At 39.8% G+C, this 21,846-nt stretch overlaps 3 protein-coding genes and 1 pseudogene across 3 annotated transcripts; all 4 read right to left on the bottom strand.

Moving 5' to 3' along the window:
* Window positions 1–2,609: 2,609 nt before the first annotated feature.
* Window positions 2,610–4,784, bottom strand: LOC122830632 (annotated as a pseudogene).
* Window positions 4,785–5,569: 785 nt separating this feature from the next.
* Window positions 5,570–7,736, bottom strand: LOC122830634 (tripartite motif-containing protein 16-like). Its single transcript, XM_044116146.1, has one exon. It carries the CDS (start codon window positions 7,671–7,673, stop codon window positions 6,006–6,008), a length of 1,668 nt encoding a protein of 555 aa, XP_043972081.1. The 5' UTR covers window positions 7,674–7,736; the 3' UTR covers window positions 5,570–6,005.
* A 1,068-nt stretch (window positions 7,737–8,804) lies between these two features.
* On the bottom strand, window positions 8,805–10,703 carry LOC122830636 (tripartite motif-containing protein 16-like). Its single transcript, XM_044116147.1, has one exon. It carries the CDS (start codon window positions 10,616–10,618, stop codon window positions 8,957–8,959), a length of 1,662 nt encoding a protein of 553 aa, XP_043972082.1. The 5' UTR covers window positions 10,619–10,703; the 3' UTR covers window positions 8,805–8,956.
* A 756-nt stretch (window positions 10,704–11,459) lies between these two features.
* LOC122830633 (tripartite motif-containing protein 16-like) lies at window positions 11,460–13,730 on the bottom strand. Its single transcript, XM_044116145.1, has one exon. The coding sequence runs from the start codon at window positions 13,561–13,563 to the stop codon at window positions 11,896–11,898; it is 1,668 nt and encodes a 555-aa protein (XP_043972080.1). The 5' UTR covers window positions 13,564–13,730; the 3' UTR covers window positions 11,460–11,895.
* Between the last annotated feature and the right edge of the window lie 8,116 nt (window positions 13,731–21,846).

Raw genomic sequence — 21,846 nt, forward strand, 5'->3', positions numbered from 1 at the left:
GCTTTCACTACAGGAAGAATAATAGCGAGTGTAACCTCCTGCTTTCCAGTCAGCTTCATGTTCCTCCTGTAATTTATTACCAACTTTATTTACCCAGATAGGCACATAATCAACACCCAGAGCAACAACAACAAGCAAGAAACTAAACAAAAAGTATAATCAAAAACAATCACGGCTAATTTGTTAAACATGTTTTGAAGGAAACATGATTGCAGCCGGATTAAATGTTCAATCAGCATAATCAGGAAATGTTGATTTTCATATTTGTGAAGTAATTAAAATGCAAAATTACATAAAAACAAAGATAATAGATTGAGTGCATTTATGATGCAAATTGGGTTTTGTATTTTGTTTTTCTAACTTTAATGAAGTTAGTCTGTGAAAAAGTTTGACTCAGAATTAATTCTGCATGTATGCCTGTGTTTTCCTCATGAGAACCATTTTGGATTTTAAATGTTTAATGTGTAGAGATTTTTAAGTGGTCAATACTTCTGTTTTCTTGTACGTTATTGGGATCAAACTTATATACTGCAATAAAATAAGTCTCCTTTAAGAAAACTCCAGGTAGAAAACTGTGGATTTAACAAATTCCTTGCATAGCTGAATATTTGATAAGGCCTTCAGTCTTCTCTTGCAGTGACTGGAATGTACATTTATTTATAGAGTCTGGATTTGTGCCAGTTTTTGCTACTAAAATCTTTAAAACCATTTTGGGGAAACTTTTCCAACTACAACAAAAGTTGTAAGCAAAGTAAATCATTTCTGTTTTATTATTTTCTGTATTTCTTTGAATATAGATGCTCATAACCTGTAGGGGATGACAGAAGTGATCTGGAACAAACTGTTGCTTACTTGAGAATGCAAAAGGCTGGTTGCTTGCTCAGTGCCAAAAATAATCTCTATTTGTTGCAAAATCAGATATAATGATAATAGAGGGTTGTTTATCAATACATTTCCATAACTTTTTGACAATTCCCTAATCTTATTATCAGAGTCATTTGGCTCAAAGCTAAGTAGAGTAAATGTGAAGCACTTTGCAGACGAACCGTTTGGGGCCTCAGTCCTGTGGTTCAGCACATGAAGCCACCTGACTGCTTCGTGGTCGGCACGCCATCAGGCTGACAGGGGGAAGTGGAAGCCACCATAAACTGGGTCGCAGAGGGTAGAACTGCCTGAGGGCAGCTTGGCTGACACCCCACATCTAAATCAGCACATTAGGCACCAGTGCACGACAAAGAATTACAGGGGGAAAAGTGCAAGACAGGAGAAACTGCATGTATTATGCGTTTTAATATTCACTGTTTGGAGAGTGGATGAGATCGGGGGAGCTGAGCCATTTGGCTTACCGTCAACGTTACGGACACATGAAGGGTACCAAACCACCAAGGTTCAGACAAAAGAAGATCATCACTCTGTTCCACAGGAAAAGTTCAACTAGATGCCCAAATGCACTTCAGTAAATTAGAACCTGGGTAAATGGTTCATTTATTCTGTAATTCAGTTTGAAAAATTTAACTTGACAAAGACACATTACACACAGAGTGTACGTGAAGTATGCAAACACTGTTTCAGCACATGAAAGTTACAAATCATGATTTTATCTTTTATCAGTTTTGCATAAATGAGCATATTTGCAGCATTTTCTTCTTCTTTCTGCAACATTTTTCAGGAAATGACATTTTCATCTATGTCATGTGGCAATTGTTTGCTTCTTCAGCGCTTCAGGATTCTCTTGTCCTAAAGATGTTAGTTTGTTCTTAGACAGTTATTTTGTCTCTTCAGACATATGACATGTTTCTGTAGATTTAAAAAGTCTTTAAGACTATCACACATAGACACGGAGTTTCATTGATGTAAGTTTCCTTCATGTTTGAAAAGTGCCACATAGCTCAGTCTGGATTCTACCAGGTCGCCATATTGAACTGAATGACTGTCCGTCCATCTGTCCATCCATCGTCCTTGTTTTTGGTCTCAACATTTGTTTGACACTTGAAACAGTTAAATCGCCACTAGATGGCGGTGAAGTAATGAGGAGCAGGTAATTCAGCCATTGATTTAGGTTTTGCTGGACTGGAGAGACAGATAAAGGATTTAAACAAAACTTTTGACTGGGTGTGACAAAAAGAGCTTTAATGTGATTATCAGGACAGAGGAGATTGCAGGAGTAAATTTAAGGGCCACAACAATGGTAAAATGAGCTGACTGAGCAGATACCAGATCACCATGGCAACCAAGACTGGTTGATACTTTTATAAGACTTTTGGTTATTATGTGAGATGACGTTTTGTGGTTGTTGAGCAAAGATATTTATATTTTGTGGTGCCTTTCTGTTGTAATGGAACTCACTTATGTCCATGGAAAAAATGTTCGAATAAACCTTTAATTGAATATTTGTTTATATTGTCAGGTTCCTGTAATAAAACCTTTATTCATGTAATCTCTCTGCAGCTGTGGAAGCAAAATGTTGTTGATGAATGAAGGTGAAACCAAATATCTGATCTTCTCCAGCATCACATGAGACTCTGAAGGAAATATTTCTGAATTTTACATGACAAATTGTAATAATGAAGAAAAGACTTTCCATAATTCTCTGTAATCAAGTTGTTTTATTGAAGAAGGTAAAATACACAGAAAAAAATATTTTTTATCTTATCTGAATATGTAGAATTAAGAAAACAGAGTTAATGTTAGTGTCAGTTTTCTTCTTTGGATCAAAATAAAGAAAAGAGAATGGAGTTCAGTTCAAATCAAAATCAATTGATTTACACAAAAAAAAACAAAAAACATTCCAATAAAGCAATACAAATAATAAAGTAAAACTATTACTTTATTATTAATTTTATAAAGTAATAGTTATAAAACTATAACTATTATAGTTTTATAGCTATACAGAATACAGAAGTATTTCTGTGTCATGAGAATAAACAAAATTATCAGTAGTTATTTCCTAAAAAGGATCCGGGAACACAAAGAACTTTATTTAAACCAGAAATATAAAGATCAGAACAGAAGAAAAGACACATCAACAACATCTCTGATCAACAATCTGAGAGAAACTATTTGGGTTCACAGATCTCTGCAGAGGTTCCAGGGTAACGAACCCTAACTCCAGCCAGCAGCGGCTGAGTGAATGTGGTCTGGACTCTGTGGAGGAGAGTCATGGTTTCAGAGACGCTGTAGAAGGACAGAATACCTGCTCTGTGATTCAGGTACACTCCGACTCTGGAGGAACCAGAACCTGAGATGGAGGTCCAGATGTTGTTGTGACCAAATCTAAAATTGTTTTGGGAACACTCTAATGCCCAAGATTTGTCATTACATCCAAATACACATTCATTCCCACTTCCTACTCTGCTGATATCCTTGTATGCGACTGCTACATAAACTTGTTTCCCGCTCCACTCCACCTCCCAGTAACAACGTCCAGTCAGACTCTCTCTACTCAGAACCTGACAGTAATTAGTAAATCTGTCTGGGTGACTAGAATAAGATTGATGCTGATTCATTGCTGTCACCTTCTTGTTCCCCTCTGATAGTAAGAACCGTGTGTGTGCTGTGTTTGGATCCAGTGTGATTTCACATGAATATCTTAAGAATCCAGCTCTGCTCTTTGGTTCTGGTTCTGGTTCTGACAGTAGAACATCCACCTCAGTGACCATCAGTGAGATGTTTGTCCATGAGTCTCTCAGGGACGTCCCTGTAGTTCTCTCTGAGCTCTGACACAGCTGCTGTCACGTCCTCAAAGTGTCTCAGAGGACGGATGTTGATGCTGGATGAGTGTGTCGACTCACTGAGTGCTGGCAGTGAGGGGTAGTTGAGGAGAAACTGGTTGTGATCCTCTGTGTGTGAGAGCTGCTCCAGCTCAGCGTCTTTCCTCTTCAGCTCAGTGATCTCCTGCTCCAGCTTCTCCTGAACATCTTTGACTCGACTCACTTCAGTTTCCTGCTGGGATCTGATCTGCTGCTTCACCTCAGAGCTTCTTTTCTGGAGGAGACGGATCAGCTCGGTGAAGATCTTCTCACTGTCCTCCACTGTTTTATCAGCAGAGTGATTGATGGCCTCCACCTCCTGTTGAAGCAGCTTCACATTTTTCTCCTGGTCCTGGATCATCTGCTGGATTTTTCCTCGTCTCTCCTCCAGCTCTCTCTGCCTCTCAGTCCTTTCTGCTGCAGCTGAGACTGTGTCATGGCCTTTATGTTCATCCATGGTGCAAAGGTAACAGATACACTTCTGATCAGTGCGGCAGTAGATCTCCAACAACTTATCATGCTTGGAGCAGATGTTCTCCTGGAGGTTCTTGGACGGCTCCACCAGCTTGTGTTTGTTAAATGGAGCCACATCACGATGAGGCTGAAGGTGTTTCTCACAGAAAGAGGCCAGACAGAATAAACAGGACTTGATGGCTTTCAGTTTTCTTCCAGTGCAGGAATCACAGGCCACATCTTCAGGTCCAGCATAGTGGAGATCAGCAGGAGCAGCTTGGAGTCCAATCTTCTTCAGCTGCTCCACCAAAGCTGCTAACATGGTGTTTTTCTGCAGGTCAGGCCTCTGTGTGAAGGTTTTCCTGCACTGAGGACAGTGGTAGTTTTTCTTTTTCTCACCTTCATCCCAGAAGTTTGTAATACAGTTCATACAGTAGCTGTGTCCACAGGGAATAGCCACTGGATCCTTCAGTAGATCCAGACAGATGGAACAGGAGAAGGTTTCTCGGTCCAGCTGCTCCATTTCTCCTCTCAGTCACACTGACTGTGTTACTTTCATTTCCTGAGAAGAGAAACAAGCTTGAGCTCTGATCCACCAATCACATGTCAGGACAGACTGTCTGCAGCCAATGAGCTTCGTCCTTCAGCAGCTGCTGGTTCCACCCAGATTCAGTGTTTGAGACCAGGAAGAGGAAGACTCTGAAAGTAATAAAATGTCAAGTTAATTGTCTTCACAACATTTTTCTCTTAAGAACAACTGACTGAGTCAGACAGCTTCAGAAAATAATATGGAAGAATCATTGCTCCTGAAGAAACTAGATGTGTTAAGTTGCTCATCGAAGTCTTTTGCCTGTTTCCTCTCTGCTGTTTAATGGCAACAGGACACAGAAAGTTTGCATCATATTCATATCAGTTTGTTTGGTGTTGCTGATAATTCATTGTTTTATAAATCTGTAAAACTTTAACAAAACAAAGCATGCAGAGGTTCTACAGCCAAACGTGACACAAAGTCTATTTCTGCCTTTCACTTTCAAAAAAGTAATTAATTCAAGGTTCAACATCTGACCATTTCTTCTGTGTTTTATGACATGTCTCCAATCTTGCTCACATGTTTGACGCTAAATCTTCAACAGGCTGACATGGAGGATTTTTAGCCTCCTTTTCATTACTGCTATCAGAATGTCGAGCTCAGTTTTCTTTCTGTAATCTCTCTGCAGTGGTGGATGCAGACTGCTGTTGATGAATGATGGTGACACTAAACATCTGATCTTCTCCAGCCTCATGAGAGGCTCTGAAGGAAACTTTACTATAGACAGCAATAATCACAATTTGTTGTAATAATGAACAGAAAACTCCCCAAATTTCTCTGTAATCAAGTTGTTTTATTGAACAAAATCAAAGAGACAGAACAGGAAACTTTATTTTCTGATCGAAATCTAAAAATTGAGAAGAAAACATCATTAGTTCTATATCGACGATAGTTTAATTTTTATTCTTTGGATTACAATAAAGAAAATATCTGAACCCCAAACAGTTGAGATGGAGGTTCAGTTCACCTCCATCTCAACTGATATAAACAAGATTAACATCCATATTAATATTAAAAAAATACTATTAGAGTTCAAAACAGTTACAATTTTCATGTGGAGAAATATTTTTGTGTCATAAGAATGAAAGAAAACAGCAGTGACTTCCTTTTTTTTCTTAGAACAAAGAGAACATTTAAACCAGAAAAATAAAGAGCAGAACAGCAGAGCAAAGACATCAGAACAATGAACCCTGATCAAAAATCAGACAGAAAAACTATTTGGGTTCACAGATCTCTGCAGAGGTTCCAGTGTTACGAACCCAAACTCCAGCCAGTAGCGGCTGAGTGAATGTGGTCTGGACTCTGTGGAGGAGAGTCATGGTTTCAGAGACGCTGTAGAAGGACAGAATACCTGCTCTGTGATTCAGGTACACTCCGACTCTGGAGGAACCAGAACCTGAGATGGAGGTCCAGATGTTGTTGTGACCAAATCTAAAATTGTTTTGGGAACACTCTAATGCCCAAGATTTGTCATTATATCCAAATACACATTCATTCCCATTTCCTACTCTGCTGATGTTCTTGTATGCGACTGCTACAGAAACTTGTTTCCCGCTCCACTCCACCTCCCAGTAACATCGTCCAGTCAGACTCTCTCTACTCAGAACCTGACACCAAAATGTAAATCTGTCTGGGTGACTAGAATAAGATTGATGCTGATTCATTGCTGTCACCTTCTTGTTCCCCTCTGATAGGAAGAGCAGTGTTTGTGCTGTGTTTGGATCCAGTGTGATTTCACATGAATATCTTAAGAATCCAGCTCTGCTCTTTGGTTCTGGTTCTGGTTCTGACAGTAGAACATCCACCTCAGTGACCATCAGTGAGATGTTTGTCCATGAGTCTCTCAGGACGTCCTGTAGTTTCTCTCTGAGCTTTGACACAGCTGCTGTCACGTCCTCAAAGTGTCTCAGAGGACGGATGTTGATGCTTGATGAGTGTGTCGACTCACTGAGTGCTGGCAGTGAGGGGTAGTGGAGGAGAAACTGGTTGTGATCCTCTGTGTGTGAGAGCTGCTCCAGCTCAGCGTCTTTCCTCTTCAGCTCAGTGATCTCCTGCTCCAGCTTCTCCTGAACATCTTTGACTCGACTCACTTCAGTTTCCTGCTGGGATCTGATCTGCTGCTTCACCTCAGAGCTTCTTTTCTGGAGGAGACGGATCAGCTCGGTGAAGATCTTCTCACTGTCCTCCACTGTTTTATCAGCAGAGTGATTGATGGCCTCCACCTCCTGTTGAAGCAGCTTCACATTTTTCTCCTGGTCCTGGATCATCTGCCGGATTTTTCCTCGTCTCTCCTCCAGCTCTCTCTGCCTCTCAGTCCTTTCTGCTGCAGCTGAGACTGTGTCATGGCCTTTATGTTCATCCATGGTGCAGAGATAACAGATACACTTCTGATCAGTGCGGCAGTAGATCTCCAACAACTTATCATGCTTGGAGCAGATGTTCTCCTGGAGGTTCTTGGACGGCTCCACCAGCTTGTGTTTCTTGTATGAAGCCACATCACGATGAGGTTGAAGGTGTTTCTCACAGAAAGAGGCCAGACAGAATAAACAGGACTTGATGGCTTTCAGTTTTCTTCCAGTGCAGGAATCACAGGCCACATCTTCAGGTCCAGCATAGTGGAGATCAGCAGGAGCAGCTTGGAGTCCAGTCTTCTTCAGCTGCTCCACCAAAGCTGCTAACATGGTGTTTTTCTGCAGGTCAGGCCTCTGTGTGAAGGTTTTCCTGCACTGAGGACAGTGGTAGTTTTTCTTTTTCTCACCTTCATCCCAGAAGTTTGTAATACAGTTCATACAGTAGCTGTGTCCACAGGGAATAGCCACTGGATCCTTCAGTAGATCCAGACAGATGGAACAGGAGAAGGTTTCTCGGTCCAGCTGCTCCATTTCTCCTCTCAGTCACACTGACTGTGTTACTTTCATTTCCTGAGAAGAGAAACAAGCTTGAGCTCTGATCCACCAATCACATGTCAGGACAGACAGTCTGCAGCCAATGAGCTTCGTCCTTCAGCAGCTGCTGGTTCCACCCAGATTCAGTGTTTGAGACCAGGAAGAGGAAGACTCTGAAAGTAATAAAACTTCAAGTTAATTGTCTTCACAACAGTTTTGTCTTAAGAACAACTGACTGAGTCAGACAGCTTCAGAAAATAATATGGAAGAATCATTGCTCCTGAAGAAACTAGATGTGTTAAGTTGCTCATTGAAGTCTTTTGCCTGTTTCCTCTCTGCTGTTTAATGGCAACAGGACACAGAAAGTTTGCATCATATTCATATCAGTTTGTTTGGTGTTGCTGATAATTCATTGTTTTATAAAGCTGTAAAACTTTAACAAAACAAAGCATGCAGAGGTTCTACAGCCAAACGTGACACAAAGTCTATTTCTGCCTTTCACTTTCAAAAAAGTAATTAATTCAAGGTTCAACATCTGACCATCTCTTCTGTGTTTTATGACATGTCTCCAATCTCGCTCACATGTTTAACGCTAAATCTTCAACAGGCTGACATGGAGGATTTTTAGCCTCCTTTTCATTACTGCTATCAGGATGTCGAGCTCAGTTTTCTTTCTGTAATCTCTCTGCAGTGGTGAATGCAGATTGCTGTTGATGAATGATGGTGACACTAAACATCTGATCTTCTCCAGCCTCATGAGAGAATCTGAAGGAAACTTTACTTTAGACACCAATAGTCACAATTTACTGTAATAATGAAAATAAAACTCCCCACATTTCTCTGCAATCAAGTTGTTTTATTGAACAAAACCAAAGAGACAGAACAGGAAACTTTATTTTCTGATCTAAATCTAAAAATTGAGAAGAAAACATCATTAGTTCTATATTGAGGATAGTTTAATTTTTATTCTTTGGATTACAATAAAGAAAATATCTGAACCCCAAACTGTTGAAATTGAGGTTCATTTCACCTCAATTTCAACTGATTTAAACAAGAACATCATCAATATTAATATATATAAAAAATACTATTAGAGTTCATAAAAGTTACAATTTTCATGTGGAGAAATATTTTTGTGTCATAAGAATGAAAGAAAACAGCAGTGATTTCCTTTATTTTTCTTAGAACAAAGAGAACATTTAAACCAGAAAAATAAAGAGCAGAACAGCAGAGCAAAGACATCAGAACAATGAACCCTGATCAAAAATCAGAGAGAAAAACTATTTGGGTTCACAGATCTCTGCAGAGTCTCCAGTGTTACAGATCCTAACTCCAGCCAGTAGCGGCTGAGTGAATGTGGTCTGGACTCTGTGGAGGAGAGTCATGGTTTCAGAGACGCTGTAGAAGGACAGAATACCTGCTCTGTGATTCAGGTACACTCCGACTCTGGAGGGAACTGGACCTGAGATGGAGGTCCAGATGCTGTTGTGACCAAATCTAAAACTGTTTTGGGAACAATGTAATGCCCAAGAATTGTCATTATATCCAAATTTACATTCATTCCCACTTCCTACTCTGATGATGTTCTTGTATGCGACTGCTATATAAACTAGTTCCCCGCTCCACTCCACCTCCCAGTAACATCGTCCAGTCAGACTCTCTCTACTCAGAACCTGACCGTAATTAGTAAATCTGTCTGGGTGACTAGAATAAGATTGATCCTGATCCATCACCATAACCTTCCTGTTTCCCTCTGATAGTAAGAGCCGTGTCCGTGCTGTGTTTGGATCCAGTGTGATTTCACATGAATATTTTAAGAATCCAGCTCTGCTCTTTGGTTCTGGTTCTGACAGTAGAACATCCACCTCAGTGACCATCAGTGAGATGTTTGTCCATGAGTCTCTCAGGACGTCCTGTAGTTTCTCTCTGAGCTCTGACACAGCTGCTGTCACGTCCTCAAAGTGTCTCAGAGGACGGATGTTGATGCTGGATGAGTGTGTAGACTCACTGAGTGCTGGCAGTGAGGGGTAGTGGAGGAGAAACTGGTTTTGATCCTCTGTGTGTGAGAGCTGCTCCAGCTCAGCGTCTTTCCTCTTCAGCTCAGTGATCTCCTGCTCCAGCTTCTCCTGAACATCTTTGACTCGACTCACTTCAGTTTCCTGCTGGGATCTGATCTGCTGCTTCACCTCAGAGCTTCTTTTCTGGAGGAGACGGATCAGCTCAGTGAAGATCTTCTCACTGTCCTCCACTGTTTTATCAGCAGAGTGATTGATGGCCTCCACCTCCTGTTGAAGCAGCTTCACATTTTTCTCCTGGTCCTGGATCATCTGCTGGATTTTTACTCGTCTCTCCTCCAGCTCTCTCTGCCTCTCAGTCCTTTCTGCTGCAGCTGAGACTGTGTCATGGCCTTTATGTTCATCCACAGTGCAGAGATAACAGATACACTTCTGATCAGTGCGGCAGAACATCTTCATCACCTCATCATGACGAGAACAGATGTTCTCCTGGAGGTTCTTGGACGGCTCCACCAGCTTGTGTTTGTTAAATGGAGCCACATCACGATGAGGTTGAAGGTGTTTCTCACAGAAAGAGGCCAGACAGAATAAACAGGACTTGATGGCTTTCAGTTTTCTTCCAGTGCAGGAATCACAGGCCACATCTTCAGGTCCAGCATAGTGGAGATCAGCAGGAGCAGCTTGGAGTCCAGTCTTCTTCAGCTGCTCCACCAAAGCTGCTAACATGGTGCTCTTCTGCAGGTCAGGCCTCTGTGTGAAGGTTTTCCTGCACTGAGGACAGTGGTAGTTTTTCTTTTTCTCACCTTCATCCCAGAAGTTTGTAATACAGTTCATACAGTAGCTGTGTCCACAGGGAATAGTCACTGGATCCTTCAGTAGATCCAGACAGATGGAACAGGAGAAGGTTTCTCGGTCCAGCTGCTCCATTTCTCCTCTCAGTCACACTGACTGTGTTACTTTCATTTCCTGAGAGGAGAAACAAGCTTGAGCTCTGATCCACCAATCACATGTCAGGGCAGACAGTCTGCAGCCAATGAGCTTCGTCCTTCAGCAGCTGCTGGTTCCACCCAGATTCAGTGTTTGAGACCAGGAAGAGGAAGACTCTGAAAGTAATAAAATGTCAAGTTAATTGTCTTCACAACAGTTTTCTCTTAAGAACAACTGACTGAGTCAGACAGCTTCAGAATATAATATGGAAGAATCATTGCTCCTGAAGAAACTAGATGTGTTAAGTTGCTCATTGAAGTCTTTTGCCTGTTTCCTCTCTGCTGTTTAATGGCAACAGGACACAGAAAGTTTGCATCATATTCATATCAGTTTGTTTGGTGTTGCTGATAATTCATTGTTTTATAAAGCTGTAAAACTTTAACAACACAAAGCATGCAGAGGTTCTACAGCCAAACGTGACACAAAGTCTATTTCTGCCTTTCACTTTCAAAAAAGTAATTAATTCAAGGTTCAACATCTGACCATTTCTTCTGTGTTTTATGACATGTCTCCAATTTCGCTCATATGTTTAACGCTAAATCTTCAACAGGCTGACATGGAGGATTTTTAGCCTCCTTTTCATTACTGCTATCAGGATGTCGAGCTCAGTTTTCTTTCTGTAATCTCTCTGCAGTGGTGAATGCAGATTGCTGTTGAATGATGGTGACACTAAACATCTGATCTTCTCCAGCCTCATGAGAGGCTCTGAAGGAAACTTTACTATAGACAGCAATAATCACAATTTGCTGTAATAATGAAAAGAAAACTCCCCAAATTTCTCTGTAATCAAGTTGTTTTATTGAACAAAATCAAAGAGACAGAACAGAAACTTGATTTTCTTCTCTAAATCTTAAAATTGAGAAGAAAACATCATTAGTTCTATATCGACGATAGTTTAATTTTTATTCTTTGGATTACAATAAAGAAAATATCTGAACCCCAAACTGTTGAGATGGAGGTTCAGTTCACCTCCATCTCAACTGTTATAAACAATAATAACATTCATATTAATATTAAAAAAATACTATTAGAGTTCAAAACAGTTACAATTTTCATGTGGAGAAATATTTTTGTGTCATAAGAATGAAAGAAAACAGCAGCGATTTCCTTTATTATTCTTAGAACAAAGAGAACATTTAAACTAGAAAAATAAAGAGCAGAACAGCAGAGCAAAGACATCAGAACAATGAACCCTGATCAAAAATCAGAGAGAAAAACTATTTGGGTTCACAGATCTCTGCAGAGTCTCCAGGGTAATAAAGCCAAACTCCAGCCAGCAGCGGCTGAGTGAATGTGGTCTGGACTCTGTGGAGGAGAGTCATGGTTTCAGAGACGCTGTAGAAGGACAGAATACCTGCTCTGTGATTCAGGTACACTCCGACTCTGGAGGGAACTGGACCTGAGACGGAGGTCCAGATGTTGTTGTGACCAAAACTAAAATTGTTTTGGGAACACTCTAATGCCCAAGATTTGTCATTACATCCAAATCCACATTCATTCCCACTTCCTACTCTGCTGATGTTCTTGTATGCGACTGCTACAGAAACTTGTATCCCGCTCCACTCCACCTCCCAGTAACATCGTCCAGTCAGACTCTCTCTACTCAGAACCTGCCAGTAATCAGTAAATCTGTCTGGGTGACTAGAATAAGATTGATCCTGATTCATTCCTGTCACCTTCTTGTTCCCCTCTGATAGGAAGAGCAGTGTTTGTGCTGTGTTTGGATCCAGTGTGATTTCACATGAATATCTTAAGAATCCAGCTCTGCTCTTTGGTTCTGGTTCTGGTTCTGACAGTAGAACATCCACCTCAGTGACCATCAGTGAGATGTTTGTCCATGAGTCTCTCAGGACGTCCTGTAGTTTCTCTCTGAGCTCTGACACAGCTGCTGTCACGTCCTCAAAGTGTCTCAGAGGACGGATGTTGATGCTGGATGAGTGTGTCGACTCACTGAGTGCTGGCAGTGAGGGGTAGTGGAGGAGAAACTGGTTGTGATCCTCTGTGTGTGAGAGCTGCTCCAGCTCAGCGTCTTTCCTCTTCAGCTCAGTGATCTCCTGCTCCAGCTTCTCCTGAACATCTTTGACTCGACTCACTTCAGTTTCCTGCTGGGATCTGATCTGCTGCTTCACCTCAGAGCTTCTTTTCTGGAGGAGACGGATCAGCTCGGTGAAGATCTTCTCACTGTCCTCCACTGTTTTATCAGCAGAGTGATTGATGGCCTCCACCTCCTGTTGAAGCAGCTTCACATTTTTCTCCTGGTCCTGGATCATCTGCTGGATTTTTCCTCGTCTCTCCTCCAGCTCTCTCTGCCTCTCAGTCCTTTCTGCTGCAGCTGAGACTGTGTCATGGCCTTTGTGTTCATCCACAGTGCAGAGATAACAGATACATTTCTGATCAGTGCGGCAGAACATCTTCATCACCTCATCATGACGAGAGCAGATGTTCTCCTGGAGGTTCTTGGACGGCTCCACCAGCTTGTGTTTCTTGTATGAAGCCACATCACGATGAGGTTGAAGGTGTTTCTCACAGAAAGAGGCCAGACAGAATAAACAGGACTTGATGGCTTTCAGTTTTCTTCCAGTGCAGGAATCACAGGCCACATCTTCAGGTCCAGCATAGTGGAGATCAGCAGGAGCAGCTTGGAGTCCAGTCTTCTTCAGCTGCTCCACCAAAGCTGCTAACATGGTGTTTTTCTGCAGGTCAGGCCTCTGTGTGAAGGTTTTCCTGCACTGAGGACAGTGGTAGTTTTTCTTTTTCTCACCTTCATCCCAGAAGTTTGTAATACAGTTCATACAGTAGCTGTGTCCACAGGGAATAGCCACTGGATCCTTCAGTAGATCCAGACAGATGGAACAGGAGAAGGTTTCTCGGTCCAGCTGCTCCATTTCTCCTCTCAGTCACACTGACTGTGTTACTTTCATTTCCTGAGAAGAGAAACAAGCTTGAGCTCTGATCCACCAATCACATGTCAGGACAGACAGTCTGCAGCCAATGAGCTTCGTCCTTCAGCAGCTGCTGGTTCCACCCAGATTCAGCGTTTGAGACCAGGAAGAGGAAGACTCTTAAAGTAATAAAATTTCAAGTTAATTGTCTTCACAACAGTTTTCTCTTAAGAACAACTGACTGAGTCAGACAGCTTCAGAAAATAATATGGAATAATCATTGCTCCTGAAGAAACTAGATGTGTTAAGTTGCTCATTGAAGTCTTTTGCCTGTTTCCTCTCTGCTGTTTAATGGCAACAGGACACAGAAAGTTTGCATCATATTCATATCAGTTTGTTTGGTGTTGCTGATAATTCATTGTTTTATAAAGCTGTAAAACTTTAACAAAACAAAGCATGCAGAGGTTCTACAGCCAAACGTGACACAACTCTACCCTTACAAAAAAATCCCATGAAAATCACATGTGATTCCATGTGGAAATGTGTGAATCACATATGATTTTACCATAAAACGTTCCAAAATCACACGTATTCATGTGCTTTCACATGTGATTCACATCATTCACATGTAAAATTTGTGTGAACCACATGTGATTTTCATGGGATTTTTTTGTAAGGGTATTTCTGCCTTTCACTTTCAAAAAAGTAATTAATTCAAGGTTCAACATCTGACCATCTCTTCTGTGTTTTATGACATGTCTCCAATTTCGCTCACATGTTTAACGCTAAATCTTCAACAGGCTGACATGGAGGATTTTTAGCCTCCTTTTCATTACCGCTATCAGGATGTCGAGCTCAGTTTTCTTTCTGTAATCTCTCTGCAGTGGTGAATGCATATTGCTGTTGATGAATGATGGTGACACTAAACGTCTGATCTTGCGATGGCTGGTTTGTTCTGTCCTGCACAGGCTGTTGAACTTTGCCACGATTGATCCACCCGGTGGAGCTGCAGGGGAGTCCTCTCGCTCTTAGACAGGCCTGTGTACAGATTAGAGGAAAAACCGTAGAGCCGTGGAGGCTCCAGGTCTCGGTGATCAGCCCTCTCCTGGGGATCCACTGGACGGACGGATCGCGAAGAAAATTGTTCGCAACACCAAGTTGTCAAAGCTGGAAAAATTATCTTAAAACCAGGATTCAAAGACAGAGAACAGACACAGCTTTATGAAATTTAAAACACCTATAGGTGGAGAGGTTGAATACAGTCAGACTGTCAGGCAAACTCTGACTACATCACCCAGAATGTCAGATTTTATACACATCTTTTCACACCCAAGCAGGTGGAGCAAAACAATTCCTGGAAGCTAAAAAGATCAACACCTCTTAGAGAAAAAGGCATGAGGTGAAAGGGCACGAGGTTTTGGTCAAACAGATAATCAGACGAAACATCGCGACATTATTCAAACCACAACTCATCCTATGCACAGAGTAGTCAGCAAAAGTGTGGTTTCATTTCGCACCCTGGGTTCAGCAGTTTAAGCAAATACTATTTGTTTTTGTCCGCTGCCGGGTGTCTGTTTTCAAAATCAGATCCTGATGAGAAATTATCTCAAAGTGGAACAAGTTTTGACACCTCAAGCTGTTTTAGTGGCAAACTGCAGAATGTGCTCAGCGTTTCCTCTCAACCGATTTCCTGTAACCGGAACATGCAGAGAAATACAGAAAAACACTTTAACTCATAAAAGTAAGACACATATCATTAAATGTAACAAATGAATGAATAAACTGATTAATAAAAGTAATAACAGTGCAAATATTTATTTCATTTTACAAAAGTATTCTCTTTTGATTTTTTTCTTCCTTTTTCCCTGAGACACAAACACTCCATAAAAATTCAATATTACAGACCTGAGGAAGGGCTGAGGTTTGGAAATGAGGTCAGTACCAACGTTTACTACACACTCCTCTGTTTCTGTCTAACCTTTAGAGAATCCTGCCGACACTCAGATTACGTCTCAGGGAGGGTAAATCCTGGTCGACAGCTAACACACACACACACACACACTTACACACACACACTTACACACACACACTTACACACACACACGCACACACACACACTTACACACACACACTTACACACACACACACACCCACGCACACACACACAAACACACGCACGTGCGCACGCATGCATGCATGCACAAAAGAAAAGTAATGCCTCACTGACACACAACGAGTTGATTCCTTTCTGTATCTCTTACAGACACACACACACACACACACACACACACACTAAAGAGTGTATAAAGTAGCATCTCAAACAGACAGACACAACCTCTCCATCTCTAATTCTCCGGTGTACACACACACTCTGCAGCTCTTGTACTATCACTTTGCAAATGTGCATATAGAAGCTCCCTCTGGTTCCCTCACACACAGACACACACACGCATAAATGCAGGTACACACACATACGGAGGGACCCGTCCTGAACTTTTGGGATCTGTGGGTAAAAAGCTGACTTGATGTGATGCGAGGTGTGCAGACTCGGCAGAACTGCTTTGCTCCAGATGGCTGATGTGAACCTGCAGCAGCTGTCAGATCTCTGTCAGAAACTGTCACCATGCTCTTTATTCTACAAGCTCTGCCTCTCCCGTCACACACACTCCACCCGGCTTCTCCCCGCAGGAGTTTGTCAAACCTCAACCTCATCCTCCAAATGGGCCTCAAAAGAGAGAGAGAGAGAGAGAGAGAGAGAGAGAGAGAGAGAGATGAAATGTGTTTGAGTGATGAACAGAATCATTTTCAAAAGTATTTAATTTTTTGGTTAAATATGTAGAGAATTCTGTTATTTTGTTTACAGAATCAGATGATTTATTCAACCAGTAGATTATAGTTTTTCTTTCTTTTTATGACAAAACACAGTTTGATCACAACACAATGAAAGGATGATAAGCTTTATTAAACAAATGAATTGAGGGGATGGATGGGCCATCTGGAGATTCATGAGGTTAATAATAATCATGAGGAGATGCAACAAAACCAAAAGTTTAAGGATATTTTATATGATATTTTGATATGATTTAACTGGAAATTTAGATGCAATGAAAAAATTTAAAAAATGTATCCTCGTTACATCTTTACCGCTTTATTTTCCCCTGTATTATTTACCAAATTCATGTTTTCAGGTGCTTATACACCAAACATTTGCTGATTTGGAATTTTAAAACATTTGTTTTTAGCCCACATGTCCATTTTTTTATAATAGCAAACCTTTCTGAACTTTTGACCCAGATGTGAAATCCTATGAGAGTGACTGAGTCATGCATTTAAAACTGTCTCTAGAAATGAAATAAAAAGCATATTAATACCCAGATTGACACCTTGCATAGTTGGACAGATTCAACTGTGTTTTCCTCCTTTATAAAGGCTCTGAGCATGTACATACTCCACAAAAGGAAAACTCTATTTTGGTTTTTGTACTTATATATTTTAAATATCTATATTGAGAGCAACGCAGAACCAAAGTCAAATTTCTTGTTTGTGTACAGAAACGTGGTGGATAAAGCTGATTCTCCTCCTAATATAAATGAATTTATGAATGAAAGCATGTTGCACCTCATTAAATCTGTCATTTTCATTCTTAAATTGTGCCAACAGGAATGTCTGGCCAGAGGGAGAGGTTGAAAATTTAGAGATGAATCTGCTAATCTGTAGAGTCACAAATAACCCAGAATGTAAATGTAACAATGTAAAATATTATAGGCTACATCCGCTACGCCTCAGTCAGAGACATCTTCAGTGACACTGTAATACAGACTGCTGCTTCAACATCTTCAGCAACTCTTAGAGAAACATGGATGATATGAAGTATGTTTAATTTTCCATTGTGATTGAAAGTGGTTGTGTTTTAGTGTAAAATCTAAATATCCATATATTACACACGGCTGAGTGACAAGAAGCTCTCTGATTCCACCAGGTGTTGGTTGTTCCCTGCACCTCTTCCTCCTTCTCTACCTCATCCGATTATTCCATTTTTATGTTTCTTTCGCATTCACATAATAATAAACCTGGATTTCAGAGTTGGAGCACAAGGATTTTCCAACTCAGACTCCCACTGAGTTGGAGAGTCAGTGGGAGTGTTTATCAAATGCAAACATGCGTGCTTACCCAAACACACATGCATACCATGAAGCGTCTTATCGCACACTGTGTTAAGACCGCACACATTTACACACACTCAGGGTAAATATGATACCAGGGATTTCTCTCCTCAAATTTTGTCATTGAGACGGGCGCAGCTCTCTTACAAATACACACACTCTTATGCATACGTTTAAAAATACACAGATACCACAAACAAGCACATACAGATATCACAAACACACAAAAGGGGATTATTATTATCACACACACATGCAGGAAGCTTAAAAGTGTTTTTTTTTCTCACACACTTGAGCACACATGTGACACACACAAACACAAACTGACACATGAAAAGGGTTAACTACACACACATACACACACGCAGCATGAACATGCTTTCCTAACATAGTCTAATCTCAAGAAGAAGAGGAAGAGACGTTTAGGCAGAGGTTGTGAATGAGGATTTACTGCATCTTCTTCCACAACCTAAGCAGCCTGCTACAAAACACACACACATGCACACGCCCACACACCACACACACACACACACACACACAAAGCTTACTCAACAAAGAAAATATCATGTTGGTGGAAGGGAGACCTTGGAAGGGAGAAGTGTCCAAACTTTTTGCCACATGGATCAAAATTATGGGCCTAAAGTAAAGAGTCTTTCTTTCTTTTCAACAACAAACCAAGCTACCGTACTTTAATTAAGCAAATAAATTAGTCTAATTTTTATGGTTGGAATGTATGTAAGTTTTTGTAAATCCAAAACTTAATAAGATTTGTCAGGTTTACCTCATTAAAAAAAAAAAAAAGATGTTTTATGTATTGATTGAAGAAAAACAATAAAAAATATTTGTTGAGTTCTGAGTAATAAAAAAGCGTTTATGTCACCATTTCTTTAAGAACTCTTTCTGTATTTAGTCATTTTTTTAGACTGTCTAAACACACCCAGAAAATAAAAACAAAGTTTGCTTTTGAGCAAAAGTGACATATATGCTAAATTTGCAGGAGAAAGCAAAATATTCTGGTTCTTCATAGAAGAATACTTTGTCTTTTTGTGATTCAGACATTCACTTACAGCAGACATAGAATAAATGTTTGTTTTGTTTAATTTAGCGACAGTTTTAAACAATTGAAATTGAATTATGGAGTCCTCAAGTGTTAAACGTACAGAATAAATATAAAAATCTCCACCACATGAGCACAAAAATCCTACAGAATGAGCTGAATTTATAAACATGAAGAACTTTTAGTTCTAGCCAATTAATACTACTGTAAATATATTTTAATTAATTGTGATTTTGCCCTAAATAAAATTAAAAAAGGCAAATTTGTGTTCTTGAATTGAATAATATGACCAAAAAATATGACCAAAAGCCATAACAGTTAAATGCAGAGCAGAATTGGAAGGTAATGTGAGAGAACAGCATCCTCAGTACGGAAGATTACGGTGGCAGCATCATGCCTTGAGGCCATTTTGAATCACAAAGATTTGAACAAGACTTCTGAGTTTATGAAACTGCTTCTGACAACTTTAATTCTTTTACCATTTCTAATTTATTTCTGCCTAAAACATCTAATAACACACCAGATTAAGTCAAAGTTGGCAGAAGAAACTGCAGGAGTCGATATAAACCAAACATTTGATCTCTCACTGGGTCACTGGAAACGTCAGATGAGAGGATATTCAGAACTTCTTTTGTAAACTAGGACAATTTTTACTCAGGATAGACAGAAAAAAGGTGTTCTCATGTTTTCTATGTTACCATTAGAGCTGAAATTAATGATTATTCTATCGGTTATTTTGACGATTAATCGATTAATCGTATCAAAGATTTGGCACTTTGTGCTGATTTTTCACTTTACCACTGAAGCCTTTTTTCACAAAAATTAGAATATTAGAAATAAATTAAAGATACAGATAAGCAAATAATTCACTTCTTTTTATAATTAAGAAAACAAAATTGGATAGCCTAATTTTCAATAACATGAAGTTCCTTTAGAGTATGTTTGATCATTTGTAAAGGATGCATCTGCAGCCAAAAACAATAGCTTGATGCTTTTTTTGATGGCAAAGGGTACTTAGTAGAAATTTTTGTTTGTTTGTTTGTTTGCTGAAGTTGAACCACCATTTGAGGAATTTTGTGTAGAACATATTTACAAAGAATATTTTCATCTGAAATGCAAAACGTATATATATATTTTTTTTACATTTTTGTATTAATTACTGCTCTGAGTGTTTTGTTCTTTCAGCAAATAGCCATTTTTAGAGTCTGCATATTCCAGTTAATGATTAAACATTTACTAAGCAGTTAATGATGACTTCAATAATCAATTAATTACGATTAATACGATTAATCATTTCAGCAAGGAGCTAAACATGAACACTCTGCTCATCCAAACACTTAAGCAGCTTATCTACAAAAGCTTCACCTCTGGCTAGATGTTTAGGAGCAGACTGAGAAGGATCTGAGTGCAGAAACGTCAAATCTGGACGATAAGAGAAGACAGACGGCTGGCGAGCAGTTTGAACAGACACACAGCGATGTGACAAAGACGGTGAACGCAGCTCGCATTCCTCACTTGCCCACATTTGTCACATCAGGCATTTGAAGTACACGCCTGATCGACTGAGTGTGAGCGGATGTGAACGCGTGGAGGATGAACTTCGATTTGACACTTTTTAGCAGACACCCGATCCAGAGGGAGATGTGTCCAATCAGCTGTGAATTTGGTCCACACTGGGTGTGGATGTGCGTGTGAGACTTACTGCTTACAATATATTTTTTTCCCAGTTTGCAGTCATTTTCAGTGTCAGTGCATGCTATTTTCTTTGGCTGTTGTTGAAATATTATTTAAATATATCAAATGTTTGTCTCTTTAATGTTTAACAGGTCTAATTTAAAACTATTTATATGGAATCTTATTTGGGCCAAATTTTGTTCAGGTCAATCCAGTTAATTTCAATATATCCCAAATCTTCAGATCAATTTACACATAATGTAATTTTTATCCTTATTTAATAGAAAGAAGGAATCTGTCTGAGTAAACTCTGCTGGTAGCATCAAATCGAGCAAGAATGTGTTGATAGTACAAAGAACCGGCTGTCTTTCAAAACAAAACAACCCGGAAGTGAGAAGATGAAGCACTGACAAAGGATAACGTTTTAGGATAATGGTGATTAATGGCACCTCTGTCCATGGCTTCACAGTTTAACAGACACTGTTAGCCAGTAGCACTAACTACAGAGTAAAAACCAAAGTGAAAACTCATATTTCAGCAGCAGCAGTTCTTTTGGAGACATTGTTCAGAAAAGAGACACAGTTAAACACAGAAACGTTGGACCAGGTTTATCACCTCTGGGAATTTAGAAGTGACATAAAAAATTAAAATGCTGTTCTGGATTTAACCAGAAGCCGACAAGGAGAAGCTAAAATGTGACCTCTTGTTTCATGGTGGATAAGTTCTCATATTTTCTGTATGGAATAGATTATTTTTTGCTTTCTTGTTGGAAAAAAATTAAACTGTACTTTTTAATTTTTTTTGACTCACTGAAACTCCCATTATAACAAATCTTGCTGACCATGAAAATTCTTGGGTTACCAACTAATAAAATACTTTTATATGCTTTAAATACTCAGAAACTTACAATCAATTAATGTGCAAGTTGTTTATCAGTTTAAATCATTCTCTCAGTTCAATCATTTCAAATTCCTGCATAAATTTCTATGTTGTTTCTCAATGTCTGTCATGCAGTAAGACATGAAGAAACCATAGTGGCCCCCACCAGCAGAGGAGTGTGTTCATATATCAGAAGAGCTTCGGCTTTCAAACGATTATGAAAGCAGCTCCAGAAGAAAAACATTTAAAATTTTTATGCTACATTTTTTCCAGAGAGAGCTATTAAACCCTGAAAACATAAACCTTGTGTCATATATCATTCTGTTTGTATGTATTTGTGCGCACATACATATATTTAGCAATGTAGGTCTCCACTGATTGCATGAATGTATAAGTAATTAAGGAAATATGTGAAAAGTTTGTGTGTGTGCTGGGAGAAAAAAGAATATGTGTGAATCAGAGCATTAAGATGTGTGTTTGTGTTGCCTTTCTGTCCCAGGAAGATTTATGATT

The sequence above is a fragment of the Gambusia affinis genome, linkage group LG05 (genome assembly GCF_019740435.1).
Source record: "Gambusia affinis linkage group LG05, SWU_Gaff_1.0, whole genome shotgun sequence".
NCBI lineage: Eukaryota > Metazoa > Chordata > Actinopteri > Cyprinodontiformes > Poeciliidae > Gambusia > Gambusia affinis.